Below are 19,103 nucleotides of genomic sequence, written 5' to 3'. Positions count from 1 at the left end.
GTACTATTCTAAATTTTGCATGCATTATCTCAGTCCTCACAATGACCCTATTATTAGATATTACATATCATTATATCTTAATTTTAGAGTTGAAGAAACTGAGCACAAACCTTAGGTAATATGTGCAAGGTCACATGGTAATTAACTTGTCCCTATTTTTTTTAACTTGTAATTCCTTCTGTAGCCTTCGTTTTCTTTAGTTACATCACTATACAACTTGACACTCAATGTACACACCTGGTAATCTGGTAATCATCCTAGATTCCGTCCTCTTCTACCTCTATTAAAATTTTCTATTATCTCTTAAATCTATATCTTCCTTTCCATCTCTACTTCCCTGATTGAAGTTTGTGTTCATTCATTCAAAAATTACTTACTGAACACCTACCATGTGCCAGACAGTGTCTTAGGATCTAAAGATGTAGCCCTGAATGAAACAAAGTCCCTGCTCTCATACAGCATACAGTCTCTCTCACCTGGATCACACAGTAACCTTTTAACTGATCTCTGTCTCTAGCTTTGTTCTTGCCTTCATCCACACTCCTCACAGCTGCTGGTCATTCACTTATGGTTTTCTTCTATGACAAAAAACTCAATAAAAAAAAGGACAATAGGGCTTCTCTGGTGGCGCAGTCGTTAAGAATCCACCTGCTGATGCAGGGGCCACGAGTTCGAGCCCTGGCCCGGAAAGATCCCACATGCCATGGAGCAACTAAGCCCATGAGCCACAACTACTGAGCCCACGCACCACAACTACTGAAGTCCACGTGCCTAGAGCCCGTGCTCCACAACAAGAGAAGCCACCATGATGAGAAGCCCGCACATCGCAAGGAAGAGTAGCCCCTACCCACTGCAACTAGAGAAAGCCTGCACGCAGCAACGAAGACCCAACGCAGCCAAAAATAAAATTAAAATAAAATAAGTAAATTTTAAAAAAAGGACAACAGACTTGAAGGATCCTCTTTCACAAAAGAGGGTATCAAAATGGCCAATAAGTGTATAATACGCTTATTTAAGAGTCATAAGATGTCATTACTCACAAGGGAAATTTAAATTACGATCACAATGGGAATCTACTACATGCCTACCAGAATGGCTAAAAAAAAGTTTACTGACCATACCAAGTATTAAAGATGATATGAGCATACGAAATTCTCATACAATGCTGACAGCAGTGTGAATTGGTACATTCACTTTGGAAAACTGGGAGTATCTCCTTAGGCTAAACCAAAGTCTACTAATGACCCATAAATTCCACTGCTAGGTATTTGTATGAGAGGAATGACTAAGTATGTCCACCAAAAATCTTATGCAGTAATGTTCATAACAACTTTATTCATAAAAAGCCAAAAATAAACTGCAAACAACCCAAATGTCCATCAACAAAATGCATAAACTGTGATAAGTTCATATAATGGAATACTATACAGCAATGATAAAAATAAAACAATTGGTCCACTGTTACATATAACAGGGACACATTTCACAGATATTACAATGTACAAAGCCAGATACAAAATAGCACCTACTGTAGAATTTAATTTATAGAGGAAGCATAAAGAAGACATGATGCATGATTTCATTTAAGAAGAGGCAAAACAGACTACAGTGCTAGAAGTCAGAATTAACTCTTAGGAAAGCTGGGAGGCAGTAGAGAGTGTACTGTCTGGGAAAGAGTAGAAAGAATTCTTGGGTGTTAGAAACATTGCATATCTTGATCTGGGTGGTGGTTACACAAGTGTATATATGTAAAAAGTAATCAAGATCTACCGCTATGATTTTTGCCCTTTAGTGCATGTATTTTGTTATCTCAAGTTAAAAAACAAACAACATCAACAAAAACTCTTAGGGACTTCCCTGGTGGTACAGTGGTTAAGAATCCACCTGCCAATGCAGGGGACACAGGTTCGAGCCCTGGTCTGGGAAGATCTCACATGCCGTGGAGCAACTAAGTCCGTGCACTACAACTACTGAGGCTGCACTCTAGAGCCTGCAAGCCACAACCACTGAGCTCATGTGCCACAACTACTGAAGCCCGCATGCCTAGAGCCCATGCTCCGCAACGAGAAGCCTATGCACCGCAACAAAGAGTAGCCCATGCTCGCCACAACTAGAGAAAGCCCGCGTGTGGCAATGAAGACCCAACGCAGCCAAAACTAACTAACTAACTAAATAAATAAATAAAAATTTTAAAAACCCCTTAGATGTTGCCTTAGCAGAGTCAATCCCAAGTGCTTGAACATGCCATACAAGATCCCCGGGATGTGGCCCCCACCTACTTCTCCAGCTTTATTTTTCACCACCATCTGCCTCGTATTTTATACTCTAGCAACAAAAGTATGAAGGTTTCCCTGTATACAAGATATTCTTTTTCACTCTAGGTCTTGTTTGGCTCAAGTATTCCCCTAAATCTGGGATGTTAAACCCCTATTCATCCTTTAAGTCACATTCAACTCAGGAAGCTCTTTCAAGAAATCTTTTTATAGCCCAGTGTATATTAGGTTGCCCCTCTGATGTTCCCAATACATTCTAAACTCTTTCTATAAGAGGAAGTCCATACTGTTGTATGCTGTTGTATGGCATATATTTGTTCAACAATTTTAAATGACTGAAAAATATCACTACTTGATTGTAGCAAGTTTCATATTTCTAAAGATAGTGTTGGACAATTCACATAAAAGGTAAGAGAGCTGAATCTATCATCACAAGATGAGTTCAATCTTTTTTTTTTTTTGCGGTACGCGGGCCTCTCACTGTTGTGGCCTCTCCCGTTGCAGAGCACAGGCTCCGGATGCTCAGGCCCAGCAGCCCTGGCTTGGACCCAGCCACTCTGTGGCATGTAGGATCTTCCCGGACTGGGGCACGAATCCGTGTCCCCTGCATCGGCAGGCGGATTCTCAACCACTACGCCACCAGGGAAGCCCGAGTTCAATTTTTTAATGCAGGTACTTAATCTTTAGAAGATAGTATACCTCCAAAATTAACCACATTCTTAAAACTACCTATAAGCAAGGTAAAGCTAAAAGTGAAGTGACAGATTAAAAAGATAAGGATAAAGAAACTAATCTGAAAAGGCTACATATTGCATGAGTCCAACTATACAATATTATATATTCCACATAAACATATAAAAAGACGTTCTACATCATATGTTATCAGGGACATGCAAATTAAAACAATGTGATACCACTACACACTATTAGAATGGCCAAAATTTGGAACACGGACAACACCAAATGTTGACTAAGATGTGGCGCCAACAGGAACTCTCATTCATTGCAGATAGGAATGCAAAATCGGGCAACCACTTTGAAAAAGTTTGACATTGTCTTACAAAACTAAACATACTCTTACCATACGATCCAGCAATCACTCTCCTTGATATTTACTCAAAGGAGCTGAAAACTTGTATCTACACAAAAACCTGCACATGGATATTTATAGCAGCTTTATTCATAATTGTAAAACTTGTAAGCAACCAACCAAGATGTCCACCAGTGGTACAACCAGACAATGGAATATTATTCAGTACTAAAAAAGAAATGAGCTATCAAATCACGAAGAGACATGTAAGAAACTTAAATGCATATTGTATGATTCCAACTATAGGACACTTTGGAAAAGGCAAAACTATGGAGACAATAAAAAGATCAGTGGATGCTAGAAGCTGGGGTGAGGAAGGATGAATATGCAGAGCAAAGAGGATTTTTAAACCAATGAAAATATTCTGTATGGTACTATAATAATGGATACCTGTCATTATACATTTGTGCAAATCCACAGAATGTATAACACCGAGAGTGAACCCTAATATAAACTATGGACTTTAAGCATCAATGTAAGTTCATCAATTGTAATTAACGTACCACTCTGGCAGTGGATGTTGATAATAAGGGTGGCTATGCATGTGTGGAGGCAGCTGAGTATGCAGGAAATCTTTGTACCTTCTTCTCAATTTTACTGTGAACCCAAGACTGCTCTAAAACAAACAAATCAACCAACCAACCAACCAAGTCTTTTAAAAACAAAAAAGAATACTAAAAAAAAAAAATCAACAAGTGAACCTGAAATCTCTCTCAAAAATGGTGATTCTATTGACAGGATTTTGCTCCCCACCCATTCTTTCCCCTCTGCCCCTCACCATTTTGTCATGATACACTTAAGATGCTTAAAGTTTTAACACTCTGAGAACAATGAATTAAATAATGCACGTCAATCACTATGGGAATAGGTACTACAACTTCAATATTCAAAGATGCTTTCATGACATTATCTGTTCTAAGCTTTGTGATATTCCAAGTTACTCTTACATGCTTTTAAAGAGTTTTAAATATTACATTTTCTATTCTAAGGATTTTATTATTTCAAAAAACCCTCTCTCTCTCCTGCCCTCATTTTTTCTAACGCAGTAGAAAGAGAATATATTGGAAGGGACTTTTGTGCCCTTATGAGATTTTGTCAACTGCAAACCTACATAATAAAATGACATTTCTGAAAAAACTGACTCAGATAACTCATAACTCAGCTTTTCTAAATATATGGAGAGCCTTATGTTTTAAAAAAGTTTTTAATAAATTTAAAGAGAGGACGGATTCGAGCAAAGAGTGACAGTTTTAATCAAAACAGTAATTAATGTAAAAGCTGACATATAAAACATGGGTTTTAAGAGCAGTAATTATAGGGAAAGCATTTCAAAATGAAGTTTAAAATTCAGGCTTTTTTTTTTTTTTTAAATACAGTACTTAAACATGGACGACAACTACTCTTTAACAGAATGTCTCCACAAAAATGAACTTTTGAGCAAGCATAACCAGTATACAGAGAAGATCAAATCAAGACCTTACACAGTATAGCTATTTTCAGCAAAAGTAGAGGTAAAGCTTACCCCAAAATAAAGGCAAAAGAGCTCTGGAAACTTTAACATGATAATTTAAATAATGTTTAAGAAAGTACAAGTTCATGTGGTAACCAAATTGGATTTTACAAAGTATTTGAATAGAATACAAATGTAAATCAGTACCAATAGAGAATTTTGGATGGCAACAATGTTCAGTTAAATTCTATTCACCCTTACCAGGCAATTCATATTAGTACAGGCAATTAATTTTTATTATGTAAAGTGGGTCACACACAGAAGAAAAAATATTTTTCCATAATAACTGAATTATAGAGAAATAAGATAAATTTCTTATTTAAGATAAGAAATAAGATAAACTTCTTCATTTCAAGTTCTACTTTTTTAAAGAATGAGTACATTAGTATTTATTAAATCTATAGCTATAGCCTCTATAGTTTTGATTTATAGTATTTTAAATCACATAGTACATAACCAAACAGTCCCCAATAATCTCTTCAAAAGTGACTGCAACTTTAAAATTAATTGTAAAAGCATCCCAACTAGTGGAGATCCCAAGAGAGAACTAGAAAAAGGAGTTCTAGATTCTAATCTCAACTCTGCCAGTTATTAGCTCTGAGACCTGTTCATCTCTGATAAATATTCAAAAGGTTTAGAGAAAAAATAAGAAAGAAAAAGATGACTCCAGATTTTAGGGACAAGAAGCGTGGAGTAAAAGATGATGCCCTGAGAAGAAACCATATTATAATGGACAGTATCTGGAAAGGCTGATTCTTTGGAGGGAGTAAAGGATTTTAAATTATGTCAAGTTTAGGATTGCTGGCAGCACAAGCAAAAACATTGAAAAGGTAGGCTTAGGACAAATTGAGGCCATGTAAATGGTAAGTTCTCTGTGAGAGTGAATATAAATGGAGAACGGGACTTTGGTTTATATCAGCATTCTTCAATAGAACTTCCTGAGATGATGGAAATGTGCTATATCTGCATTTTCCAATATGGTAGCCACTAGCCACATGTGGCTATTGAGCCCCTGAAATGTGGCTGGTGCAACTGAGGAATTTAAAATTTTGATTTTAATTAATTAAAACTTAAGTTTATCCATACAACAGAGTACTATTTAGCAATAAAAAGAAATGAGCTATCAAGTCACAGAGAGACATGGAAGAACCTTAAATGTACATTGCTAAGTGAAAGAAGACAATCTCACCCATAGAACTGTACAACACAAAGAGTGAACTGTAATGTAAACTATGGACTTTAGTTAATAATTTGTCAATATTGGTTTATCAATTATAACAAATGTAAGATGTTAACAGAAATAACTGTGGGGGAAGGTATATATGGAAATTATACCTTCAGTGCAATTTTTCTATAAACCTAAAACTGCTCTAAAAAAAATCCATTAAAAATTTTAAATTTAAGTAGTCACATGTAGCTAGTGGCTGATATTAAACAGCACAGGTCCATATTAATGAAAGACTGATGTGGAAAGAAAATGAGAACGGTATTTCATTTCTGACCACCAACTCCATAAATACACAAAGTTTAATTGTATCTTGAATACTAACAATTGACAGCAGAAAATTTTCAAATATTCTAGATGAATATCTTTCTAAAGTGATTTTTGTTAAACAAAATTTAAGGAAGAAAACAACATTTATTGAATGGGTACTATACTATAGATATATGTTAACTCATTTAAATTGCAAAACAATCCTTTCAAAGAAGATATTACCATTTCTGGTTTTAGAGATGAAGAATCATAAAGCTTATGTGATAAAAGATGGGAACTTAGATACATCTGACTCCAAAGTGTATGTTCTAATATATTCTTTATATAGTTTTATGATTCCCAAAATCAAAAACATAAGTGAATTTTCCCACAATGAATCTATCATCAGGAACAACAGGTTATATAGCAGAATACAATAATTAATTAATGATATACTCAGAGTCTAAAAAAATGTCCCTGTATTAAACTGTCCCATGCTAATGTGATTTTTACCTCATTACCCTTCTTGCTGTCCATATTACCTAGAGTACCTTTACTCCCACATCTAATTTGCATGTTTTAATCTGCTGTGAAATTAGAAAACAGATTAAATTCTGCTGTGAAAATATCAAGCTTCTTTGAATTATGTACAGAGCAAGAGAGGTTCTAAGCCAGTGCCTTAGTGTAGATGATTTAGTTCATTAACTTTGCGATAAAGGTCTTTTTGTCTACTTCTTATTCTAAATTGGGATCAGGTTAGATGACATACTGTTCTATAATAAAGCTAAGAATATAATGATCCTGTTTCATTCACATATGTTCCACTAAACCATACTTTCAAGCATAGATCTCTAAACTTAACCTCATTTAAAGATGTTATTTTATGATTAAATGTATTAATTTAGTACAGTAACTTTCTAATAAATTACTGTTAAAGATTAATCAGATGTATATAAACATAGAAATATTAATATTTACAGAGTTGATATTTCCTGAAAAAAGTCAGTATTAAAGAAAAGCAGGAATTTTACTGCATTGAGTTCTAAATATTCGTTATAATTCTTTCCATCACTTTTTAAGTTGTTCTTATAACTAAATTTAATAGTTAAATAAAATTTTCCTAAAAGGGGGGAAATTAGTATCAAAATTTAAATTCTTCCCGACTTAGAGCTTCTGTATCTGTAAAATATTACAAATCTTTAATAGTAACATAAAATCTGTATTTCACTTCTCACCATAAATGTTAAGATTTAAATTTAATTAGGGGAAGTACCTAATTTTGAATTTAAGTCAAAGATGAAAGAAAAAAAGCCTGTTTATTTTCTCCCTCAATCAAACAAACAATTTAAAAAAGCTACAAACCAATTGCTTCTGTTAACAGTGTCTATGTTTTTGGAGGGAGTCAGGTATAGACCCAAGACCAAGGATTCAAAGATTTATTCAACAAGCAGAGTGTCAGGCAAATCATAACTCTAAACAGGCTCAAAGATTAGTTGAATAAAAGTAATAAAGTTAGGGGACTTTCCTGGTGGTCCAGTGGTTAAGAATCCGTCTTCCAATGCAGGGGATGCAGGTTCGACCTCTGGTCGGGGCACTAAGATCCCACATGACAAGAGGCAAATAACCCCACGCGCTGCAACTACAGAGCCCACGCGCCACAACTAGAGAGCCCATGCACTCTGGAGCCCATGTGCCACGACTACTGAGCCTGTGTGCTCTGGAGCCCGCGTGCCACAGCTAGAGAGAAACCCATGTGCCATAGCTAGAGAGAAGCCTGTGCGCCACAACAAAAGATTCCTGCGTGCCACAACTAAGACCCGACGGAGCCAAAAACAAAAAAAACAAAAAAAAAACAAAAAAAAGTAATACAGTTAGATTCATACAGATTAAAGAGTTTCAATCTAACAATCATTTTCTAATATAACCTCATATAAGTCCTTGTCTATTAATATTCCAAGTTTCTTCTATATATTAAGAAAAAACAAAAGCCAAACAAGCTATAGATAAGACTATTCATTGCTCACATTTGTATAGAACATTAAAACTTAGTTAATTCTCACAACTCAACGAGGAAATACTAATGAGTCTGAGAGCTTAAGTACAACTTCTTTGGAGTGATCAAGATGAAAAGTTCGAACTGCTGTGACTTCCAACTTTTCTTCCATAAAGAATCCCTGGCAGCATGCCTACTGTAATTAGAGAATAATGTAAAGAATGAGGTGGTTTTTGATTCCTAACAATCATATCCCAAAGTTTTTTCCTGCAATTTCAATTATACATAGCACTCTTGCTCAATCTTGGCTCAAAATCATTTTAGGTAATATTCATAAAGACAGAAAGTAGAATGGTGGTTGCCAGGGACTGGGGGAGAGGGGGATGGGGAGTAACTGCTCAATGGGCAAAAGAGTTTCCTTTTGGGGTGATAAAATGTTTTGGAACTTGATAAAGGTAGTGGTTGCACAACATTGTGAATGTACTGCCAATGAACTGTTCACTTTAAAATGGTTAATTTTATGTTATGCAATTTAAACCTCCATTTAAAAAAAAATTTATGTTAAGATATATAGACCACTGTAGAACTCTTCTTCAAAAACACTGCTACCACATTCAAATGCTATTTAGATCTTGGAGATATTTAGAAAAAAATGCATTACAAACTAAATTATTACCTTATATGCACAGTAATGGGTGTGTACTGATATCAGTGCTAAAATGCTTGACAAACATCAAACATACATTTATAAACAATCTCAAATAAATATAAATGAACCTTAAGACATTTATTCCTCTAGGGCAGAACATAATTTGAGTCAGTTCAACTGTGCATGTAAGATGAACTCAAATTTTTTACTAGAATTCTTTTCTCAAACCTCAATCAGGAAAATATTGTGAACTGATAAGAAATGTCTAACATTACATAAAGAATAAATAAGAATATAAGAAGTAAACAGACACAAATCTGACCAATAATGGATATAAATAAATATGCTAAAGCTAACTGTCTTGGAGATGTAGCACAACATCACTTCAGATTAAGTAAACTTCACACTTGAAAATGTATAGAATCGGGACTTCCCTGGTGGTGCAGTGGTTAAGACTCCATGCTCCCAATGCAGGGGGCTGGAGTTCGATCCCTGCTCAGGGAACTAGATCCCACATGCATGCAGCAACTAAGAGTTCGCACGCCACAACTAAGACCTGGCGCAACCAAATAAAAATAAAAAAATAAATAAATATTAAAAAAAAGAGAAAACATATAGAATCAACATTAAAAAACTTTGGAGTAAGAAAAATTCCTTTATATAAATGGCTGAAAAATTAATATTATGCTATAACCTCCAAGGCTAGTCCAAATCCAGTCTAGACTCCAGGATTAAACAAAAAAGAAGGTGATCTTAAAGAAGATCCTAACCAACAGGCTGATTTTGAAATCTGTGACTGTTCTGATGCAGGTCAATTTGAGAATTTAAATCCACTTGAATCCAATCCCAAAGAATACCTCAACTCCTGAGCATGGACATAGCCAAAACTAAACCAGGTCAGTATACCCTGCCAAGGAACATCCTGCTCCGAAGTGTCCACCAAACAAGGATCACTTATCAGTTTATTCTTCACTTTACTGGGTGCCAACCATTGGCAAGATATATGTAAGAGTGGACTGATTAGACCCCACCAAACTCCATTTCAAGCTCTAAAATCTGGAGATAGAAAATACTGCATAATTCTAAATGGTCTAAGGCTTTAAAAAATTATAAATGAAGAATTCCAAATGTTAGCTGACCTGACTTAACACTACCAAATGCTACTAAAGTCATTTTAAAACTTCCCTAAGGGCCTTCCCTGGTGGCAAAGTGGTTAAACTCTGCTTGCCAATGTAGGGGACGCGGGTTCAAGCCCTGGTCCAGGAAGATCCCACATGCCATGGAGCAACTAAGCCCATGAGCCACAACTACTGAGCCTGTGCTCTAGAGCTCGTGAGCCACAACTACTGAGCCCGCATGCCACAACTACTGGAGCCCACGCTCCACAGCAAGAGAAGCCACTGCAATGAGAAGTCCACGCACCGCAACGAAGAGTAGCCCCCGCTCACCGCAACTAGAGAAGTCCTGCGTGCAGCAATGAAGACCAAACGCAGCCAAAAATAAATAAATAATTAAAAAAATAAAATAAAAAAATAAAACTTTCCTAAGTATTTATTTCAAAGGTACAACTTAGCTAACTGCTTATATAACAAATTAAAGCCATGAAACAATTACAGCAATACCACAAATCTGCCCTATGTAAACGGTATGAGTTTCTATATTTACGGCATTCAGATCTGCTAAAAGCAAATATAAGTGCTTCTTTTGTTAATTCACAAGAGTAAATACGTTCTCAAACTTATAAGTGAATAATTTGGCAGTGTACAAATAATGATAATAGAAAAGATATTAGAGCTGAAGGCAAACACAGTATTACAAAACACAGTTCATGGTTTTTAAAAAAAAAGGAATCCGTAAATACAGGAGATGCTTCAAAGTTTAACCTTGGGACATATGGCAGCAGTAGCAATAGTAAAGCATCTAATTTGTGTCACAAGACTTCGGTTTGAGTAAGCTTTTTTGCCTATTAATTAAGCGGCCTTTTTGCTAGTTATAGCTACTTAGCTTCTCCTAAGCCTCAGATTCTTCCTATATTACAGACTAATTAGGAGGAATAAATGAGAATATTTTTACTCATTTACTCATTTAACAAATGTACTTTGAAAAATTGTTATTTAAAATTTTTTATGTACAAAAAAAACCCTTTCAAATTTCTCCAAATGAAACGAACATATATTAACTTTTAATATTACCGAGAAAATACAAATCTAATTTTTAAGCTATGGTCCCAAAACTTCTTGGAAGGAAATTCTTAAATATTACTTGAGAAAATCTGAACTGACATAATCGGAATAAACACTGATATTGAAGACATAACAATTGAGGGATCACATCTTAAAACAGTCTGACACAAATAAAAACAGAATTCAATATCAAGCATAAACTGCGACCCAGACTCAATGACTGCTGGGTCAGCATCTAATTTCAAACACAAAACCTTAACACTTAAAAATCTTTGTTTTTAGGAAAATGATGAGGTAAATTAGTCCTTGACACAACATAAGATTTGTTTTCACAACAAAGCACACTGACCACTTACAAATTCATACATTACTACAATTATTCTAATAGGTTTAGAGTCACAGATAAATTTAAGTTATCATTATGAGATAGAGTTTACTTGCATTCTGTACCAACTAACAAAATTCAGCCAAAAAAATTGATTGATTAAATCATGACTTTGAATACTTAAAAAAAAGTCCCTTTTGAAATTTATTCCCAGAAAATTCACATCAGCAGAAGCCATGTGAAAGTTGTTCTTTCCCCACTACCTAAAAAGTCAAAACATCCACATTATTTATACTAGGCTTAAAATGAAAGTCATTCATATTCATCCATTATACTTCAATCCTAAGCAACAATAAAACAGTCCAACCTCCACGTTTATCCAATTTCTAGTCTACTTACTGTCAACTTTTGTGGAAGAACCAAGGCCCAGTGCCTCCCATTAAACTTCATATAACCTTAAAACGCTCTGAATTACAACAGATACGGACAATTCTAATTAGAAATTCACCTTAAAAATGGGTGAAAGATATTAACTGGCATTTTAGCTGCCCAGCACAGGTCCTTTTAAGAACACAAACTAAATGAACCACGCAATTTAATATTAAACAGTGGAAAGCAGTCTTTTGGAGACATCCAAACAATCTTAATATAAATTCTCCATACGTATAGAAACTGACATAGAAATAACTTGGATAATTTTCCCCTTCACTTGGAAAGGTACATGGTAGATGTCTTGAGAAATTAAGTTTAGGAGAAATAGTAGTTAACTGTTGAAGTTTCAGAAATCACTATGCAGGGCAACTATAATGAGGAGCTGTCTCTTTTTCAGCCTAAACATTCAATACAAAACAGTTGTTCCTAGTTTTGAAAATTATAAAAAAGGACAAGAAGTTCTAGCCTGGAGACGAAGCTCTTCTGTCTCCTGAAAAAATGCTTCATTAGGTCCATTTTATGCTAGTTAACATTGTTTCTTATGCGGCACATTAATAATTCACAACGGTTCCTTTGAAGAAAAAAGTTCTATTCAAACATTACAATTTGTCTTCGCGTTGCCAGCAAGCGGCTTTGTTTCCAGTTTCAGGGACTATTCTGGGATGTCAAGAGTTACATTATCTACTGTTCCAAAAGAGCCCTAGTTCCACTCTCACCGGGACGTGGGCAAAACTGATGTTTAGAGAGAACTGATGCCTAGAAATGTTTAAAGAGGAACATCCTTCAGCCCTCTATCTCTCTCCATCCCTTGATAATCACATTTTACCTGGCAGAATTGTTGGTGTTGCTGCACTTAAATTTTTTTGAAAAACACCTGCAAACACAACCTCCCTAGCGCCGCCAAGAAGAAAAAAAGACTATCGGGCTCGATCTGCAGTAGCTCCAGGGAAACAGACATCGTAAAACCCACTTGGCCGAAGAACCGGAGTGCTTAAGGGGGAGGAGGAGGGAGCAGCCTTGAGGTGCAGGCGGCGCCTGTTTACAGACGCCCTCACTTCCCCCACCCCCACAGACTGGGGGTCCAAAAAGCATTTCCCGAGCGCACTCTGCTCCCGCCAAGGTCCTCGGACGAACAGCGGGGCTGGGCAGCCCTGTGGCCACCTCCCTCTGGCCGAAGGCTCCCTCGCCCTCCCCTCGACCAGGGCGGCGTCTGCACCTCCCCACGGCCTACCCACCCCGGCAGGCCCTCCAGGCGGCACGCGGAGGCCCGAGGCCTAAAGGACGCCGGGCACTGACAAGCCCCTCGGCCGCCGGCGGGGCCTGAGGCCGGGCGGGCGGACGCTACGGCCGAGGAGCCGAGGGCGGCCGAGGACAGCCCCTGCCCCGCCGCGGCTGCCTATTGTTTCCGACGGAGGCCGGGCCGCAGCCGCCCGGCTCCCCACGCCGCTGCCGCCGCCGCCGCCTGCCGCTCGCTCACCGCGCTGGTCCGAGCAGCAGCTCCTCTCAGCTCCGAGTCCCCGCGGCCGTCGCCACCGCCGCGGCAGCCACCGCCGCCGCCAATGCCACCGTCGACTCTGACTCTGTCCCAGGCCGCCGGACAACGGCCGCCGCTGCCACCGCCAGCGCCGCCTCCGGCCTCCCACCTGCTGCTGAGGCTGCTCCTGCAGCAGGGGCCATCTTGTTGGTCTGCCTCCTCTTCCTCCTCCTCCTCCTCCGCCCCGTCGCTCGTTGTCCTCGTCCCCTTCCTCTTCCTCGGGCTCCGGCCCGCCCCAGAGACTGGGGCGGACACCAGAGTGAGGCCCCTCCTTCCAGGGGCGGGGCAAGCAGACGGGCGGGGCGGGCGCGGGAGCAAACCTCTGAGTCACCGGCAACCAACGCCCGGGAGGGAGGGTGGTGTCGCTTACCGCCTGGACCCGGAGCGCACCACCCCCTGAGCAGAAGAACTGGTCCACCAGCGCCTCGGCGCCCAGCGGGCAAGTGGCCAGATGGTGAATTGGAAAATTTCTGACGTTTCCATCCAATCCCGCGCTTACCTCTCCCCCTTGGCTTTCTCTTAGCCTCGTCCCTCTGCTCTTGTTTCTTTTTCACATCTCTCCTCCTCCACCCCAGAAGAATTTGTTCTTATCCTGTTTTATCCTGGTTCTTGATCACACCAGCTTTGCCCTAGTCATTTCCCTCACAGACTACCCCAAAGAGTTCAGCCTCCCAGCAGGGGTAAACAGCCCAAAGGCCTGGACGCTCACTGCCCCAAAACGTCTCTCCAGGCCTATGAGACCAATTAAGAGCTGTCTGGGGCAGGACAGAAAAAGATTCAGCCCTTAGAAGAGCTATTGGATCTAAAGCTAACCTTATGATTATTTGAAGTTTCTTCTCCATTATGGAAAAGAAGCCATTTTCATTTTGGGTAAAATGGGAGTCCCCTTTCAAGACAATTCGGTTTAGCCAAACCCTTGCTTTTAAGAAAGGAGAGAAATGGAATTCTTTTCATACCATACAGTCCTAATTTCAAAATAAATCGTTTAGAATAGAGGAGAGAGATGGTCCTCAAGTAAGCACCCAGCTAATACTCTTGTTCATTATCACCCTCCCCCTGCTTTTTTTTTTGTTTTTTCTTCAGGTCTGGCCAAGTGAGCAGAGATTTCGCTTTCCTGTCCTTTCTTCATTGCATACATCCCCAATACCAAGAGAAGTACTATATTTAGAGAAGCTTCTGCTTTTAAGGTGATAAATTCAATTACTGTAACAGCTAGTGTTCCTATATTATTTGTAAATAATATATCACACACCTTCCTAAACTCTAAGCAGGGAAGAGTTCTTTTTAGTTGCTAACACCCTCCTGCTACTCAGATTTCAGCTTCTTTTAGAAGACCTATTGATGTTTTTCTGCTGATTGGAATTTACTCTCTTTGAAGTGGGCTAAATCTGTAACCATCTCTTCAACCCGCTAAATAGTAACCCCAGTCCTACAAAGAGCAAATTTCTAGCTACCATGGAGGGATTAGGTTAGTGTGTGCTAATCTAAAGGCTATCCCTCAGCCAGGCCTCAGTCCCCTGCTGGGAAAAAAACAGATTAATCTGTTCCTCCAGTTTTTCCTCCTCCTCCCTTCTCACACCTAGGGAACCTTCCACAACAGAAGGTTTTAGCGGCTGTTGCTAGGCAAACATGCCAACTTCCCTGTTTAGGTGAGGAAACTTTCAATAGAATCAACCTAGATAATATAATTTCTTTGAACTATTAATAGTTACACCTCAACAGGTAGACCCCCTTCAATGTTCCCTTAAAAAAATATGATTTTTAAGTTAAATTTGTTTTTATTTCATAAATATTTCAGTTAAAAATAAGGTTAAAATGGAGGGGCTTCCCAAAATTCATTTTAATGGTATAATTAAACAAAAATTTGGCAAAAAAAGGAGAAGAGCAGCTCTGAAGAAAACACTTAAGTGTTTGCAATAAAAACTAATCTACAAAAAGTCATTTCTATGCTTTGAACTCCCCAGATAAGGTAGACATATAAGTTACAGTGAATAATTTATCCCTTGAGACTGAGTCTATTTAGAAGAAAGATAATATGGTTATTCAGTGAAAAAAAAAAGATATTCTGGGTTTTATTCCCAAATTAACTCTGTAAAAATTTTAGGTGGTGAATTAAGCTCTTTTTTCCTGATTTTGCTGTTTAAAATTTTTGCTATGTTATTGTTAAATAATAGTGACAGTTTTTAGGATGTTGAGAGTTAATATGAATATTAAATAATTATGTTAAAATTTAAATTATATTTAGCTTCTAAAGTCTTAAAATTGTATAATTTGTTTTCATCCAGTGAAATTTGTATTAATACAGCAATATAGTGCTTGAGAAGTACCTTAAGCTAAGCTAACTAAGAATGAATTACTAAAGACAAACAGCTTAAATGTCTCATAGTCATTTGTGCTTAGAAATCACTATTTTGTAGCTTTAACACAATTTAAACAATTTGGTTTTATTTTATATTTTATTATCTAGTTCTAGAAATTTAGACTCTGCCTCGGCCTCCACCACTGATATACTATGAAAATTAAATGCATCATTCCATGTAAAGGATTTAGAACAGCACATGGCACATAGTAAGTACTCAAATGTTTTTTAAAAACCCATTTTAGGTATGTCATTATAGTCTTTAGTTTCTTTTTTTTTTTTTTTCCTACTTAAAGATGTATTTTTGTTTTTGTTTCTTGCGGTATGCGGGCCTCTCACTGTTGTGGCCTACTCCCGTTGCGGAGCACAGGCTCCGGACGCACAGGCTCAGCGGCCATGGCTCACGGGCCCAGCCGCTCCGCGGCATGTGGGATCTTCCCGAACTGGGGCACGAACCTGTGTCCCCTGCATCGGCAGGCGGACTATCAACCGCTGCGCCACCAGGGAAGCCCAGTCTTTAGTTTCTTGATCAGTCAATTAAGGATGACAAGTAACCAAATACAGTTTTGCTCTTAGCATGAACCCTAAAAAAAAATTAATGCTAATAAGGCCTTATGAATCTTTTAAATGTATTTTCTGATATACCTGTACTATAATGTTCTTCCTTTGATTATTTATTTATTTAGAATAGCCTATGCTTTTTCGTTTATGCTAAGTGATTTTTTAAGTTACCACATGCTTTCAAATTGCTCTGGAATGTGTAATTATCAACCTAAAGCATTAGTTGTCGTATAGGACTAGAAAAGACCTAAGATACCAACCCACTTACTGCGACAGCTGAAACAGAGACTGAGAAAAGTTAGATCATGTATCTGCACAACTCTTTGTTATAGATAAACGCCATGTTATTGAGGAGGGGGTCAGAGAGTGGGAAGGAGTGGAATAGGAGGAAAAAATTCAAAAATGAATGAGTCATGTGTCCCTGCCTTGAAGAAATGTTAACAATCTAGTACAAGGAATACAATGAGAAGTACATGTCAACTACTAGAGTACAAAATAGCTTGGTGATTATTGCATTAAAAAGTATAAAGTTCTATGAAAGTTAAAAGGAAAAGCTAGTAGGAATCTTTATTCTAATATCATAGAACATACCTTTTAACAGATGTCAATACAATGTATTAGATCTGTACCCGGAGGCATACAAGTACAATCAGCTTTTAATACAGGGCTAATTGGAGGATATGAGAATAGAGTTTGGATTAACTCTATTAAAGTACAGCTAGGCCCTGAGACTTCTCCAGTGTAAATCATTTCTGTATGGGGAGGGAATGACATCCTCAAACAGGAACACATGCACAAAATAGGGGGTACTGGAGCTGAGTCATTTGGATTTTCTCAATTGCTTTAGGTAAAGTAAGTGTGGGAGGCCAATTTAGTCCTCCCCTTCCCACCCTCCTCTTTTCCTATACATAGATTCTCCATAATCTACTTTCTCCCCCAGTCTACACTCTTCTTACCAGTGTTCATTAAGATAAATCTGTAGAGTAAGAAATAAAGATGTCCCAAGGAAATATGAGGAAGTCAATAGTTTCTGACCTACCCTTAATCTTTAGAGTCCAGTCCCAAAACAGGCCCAAGTCAGTAACTGCAAACTAAACCTAAGGGACTGCCTTAGATTCGGGGAAAGAATCCAAAGTGATCATGGCAGATGTAGCCCAAGTTAGTTCTGGGATTTCTGGAACTAGGTCCCTGTAGACTTGATTCTAAAAGAGCTAAAGAAAATGTTTCCGAGTCCTGCCTGAAATTGCTTTTGAACTGGCCTACCTTCTATGAATTGAGAATATCTGAATTTTAACCGATCTCCTGAGACATATTCCAGGGTGATAGTAAACAGCACCCCTTTATGAAAGAGACATCAGACAACTTTCAGCAGAGAGGGGCATTCTAGGCATTACTTTAAACAGTGTCATAGGAGAAAGCAGCTCCACTTTTCACTTGGGGAAAACTCACTGGAATATTGTTGGTTTTCATTATTGTATTAGTTTGTTAGGGCTGTTGTAACAAATACCACAGACTGGATAACTTAAACATCAGAAATTTTCTCAAAATTCTGGAGGCTAGAAGTCCAAAATCAAAGAGTAGACAGGCTTGGTTTCTTCCAAGACCTCTCTTTTTGGCTCGTCGATGGCCATCTTCTCCTTCTGTCTTCACATGGTCTTCACTGTGTCTGTGTACTAATCGCTTCTTATAGAGACACCAGGCATGTTGGATTAAGCCTTACCCATGTGACCTTATTTTACCTTAATTATCTCCTTAAAGGCCCTATCTCCAAATCCAGTCACATTCCGAGGTACTGGGGGTTAGGACTATAACATATGACTTTGGTGGTGGGAGCGTGTGGGATGAATGGACACAATTCAGCCCATAACAATAATAAACGCTCATTTTTAGAGTATCATACTTATGAATAAAAGGCACCCTTATGAGGGTACAATTTTAAATCTACCCAATGAAATCTGAAGCTTTTCTTTTTCTGATTACTCCTTGCATCATAAAATATCAATGCTTTTGGGGGTATAAATTAGCAACAATAAATAGGATACTAGAATTTTTTTAAAAAACTGATTATCAAAATTATCTGAGTCACATCACAATGAGAATTAGCAGAAAACAAGTACCAGAACTTGAACAGACCCAAGATTAGTATGAAAGGATTAAACTTTGTTTATAGGGTTAATGATTTGAAGATCATTTAGAGCTCTGCCTAAATAAGCAATTATAGATACACTGAGGTCAAATACATATTGTAACCAAATGATATCATCTAGCAAAAATGGACGTTCAATATTTCTTAGAAATTATTAGATTTGTCATGTCATGAGTAACTAGTTAAGAAAAAGTTGAACATTGGTGTATAAATCATTCAGGAAACCAGAATTTGAAAGTTGTGCTTTAGGCAAGATGGAAAGGAAACTTCCTTTTGCTCTATGCCTTAATTTCTAGAATCTGGACGTGGGGAAGTCTTCAGAGTTCTTTACGATGTTCCAAGAGGTTAGGGATTAAAGATGAGCTCTACAAATTGGAGGCAGGTCACGAACCAGAAAGAAAGATGTTCCTATGGTGCGCTCCTCATTGAAGATGAATACTTAGCTTCATGTTACTCCATGAGTTTATTTCCCTTTTGATACCCTCTAGGTTTGAATAACATCTTATTTGAATGTTCCAGTCTTTTCTCAGCTGTGCTACCTTCTATCAACAGGAGAGTTCTGCAGCCATACTTA

The 19,103-nt window shown here is 37.9% G+C and overlaps 2 protein-coding genes across 5 annotated transcripts in view; one reads left to right on the top strand and one right to left on the bottom strand.

Moving 5' to 3' along the window:
• Positions 1-13,543, bottom strand: part of RC3H1 (ring finger and CCCH-type domains 1) — a 104,122-nt gene extending 90,579 nt beyond the window's left edge. For all 4 annotated transcript variants that reach the window (XM_019952082.3, XM_033855072.2, XM_019952080.3 and 1 more), the window contains exon 1: positions 13,407-13,543. The gene's annotated coding sequence lies outside the window, so the exon portion shown is untranslated. The remainder of the gene's footprint in view (positions 1-13,406) is intronic.
• The window catches only part of LOC109552909 (uncharacterized), a 121,891-nt gene continuing 112,648 nt past the window's right edge, over positions 9,861-19,103 (top strand). The window contains exons 1-4 of the mRNA XM_033858909.2: positions 9,861-9,885; positions 13,255-13,917; positions 14,547-14,650; positions 15,931-16,031. Coding sequence (XP_033714800.1) covers positions 9,861-9,885; positions 13,255-13,917; positions 14,547-14,560 — 702 coding nt within the window. The 3' untranslated portion in view covers positions 14,561-14,650; positions 15,931-16,031. The remainder of the gene's footprint in view (positions 9,886-13,254; positions 13,918-14,546; positions 14,651-15,930; positions 16,032-19,103) is intronic.

This window comes from Tursiops truncatus, chromosome 1 (assembly GCF_011762595.2).
Source record: "Tursiops truncatus isolate mTurTru1 chromosome 1, mTurTru1.mat.Y, whole genome shotgun sequence".
NCBI lineage: Eukaryota > Metazoa > Chordata > Mammalia > Artiodactyla > Delphinidae > Tursiops > Tursiops truncatus.
This window is presented reverse-complemented; position numbering and strand designations above follow the sequence as displayed.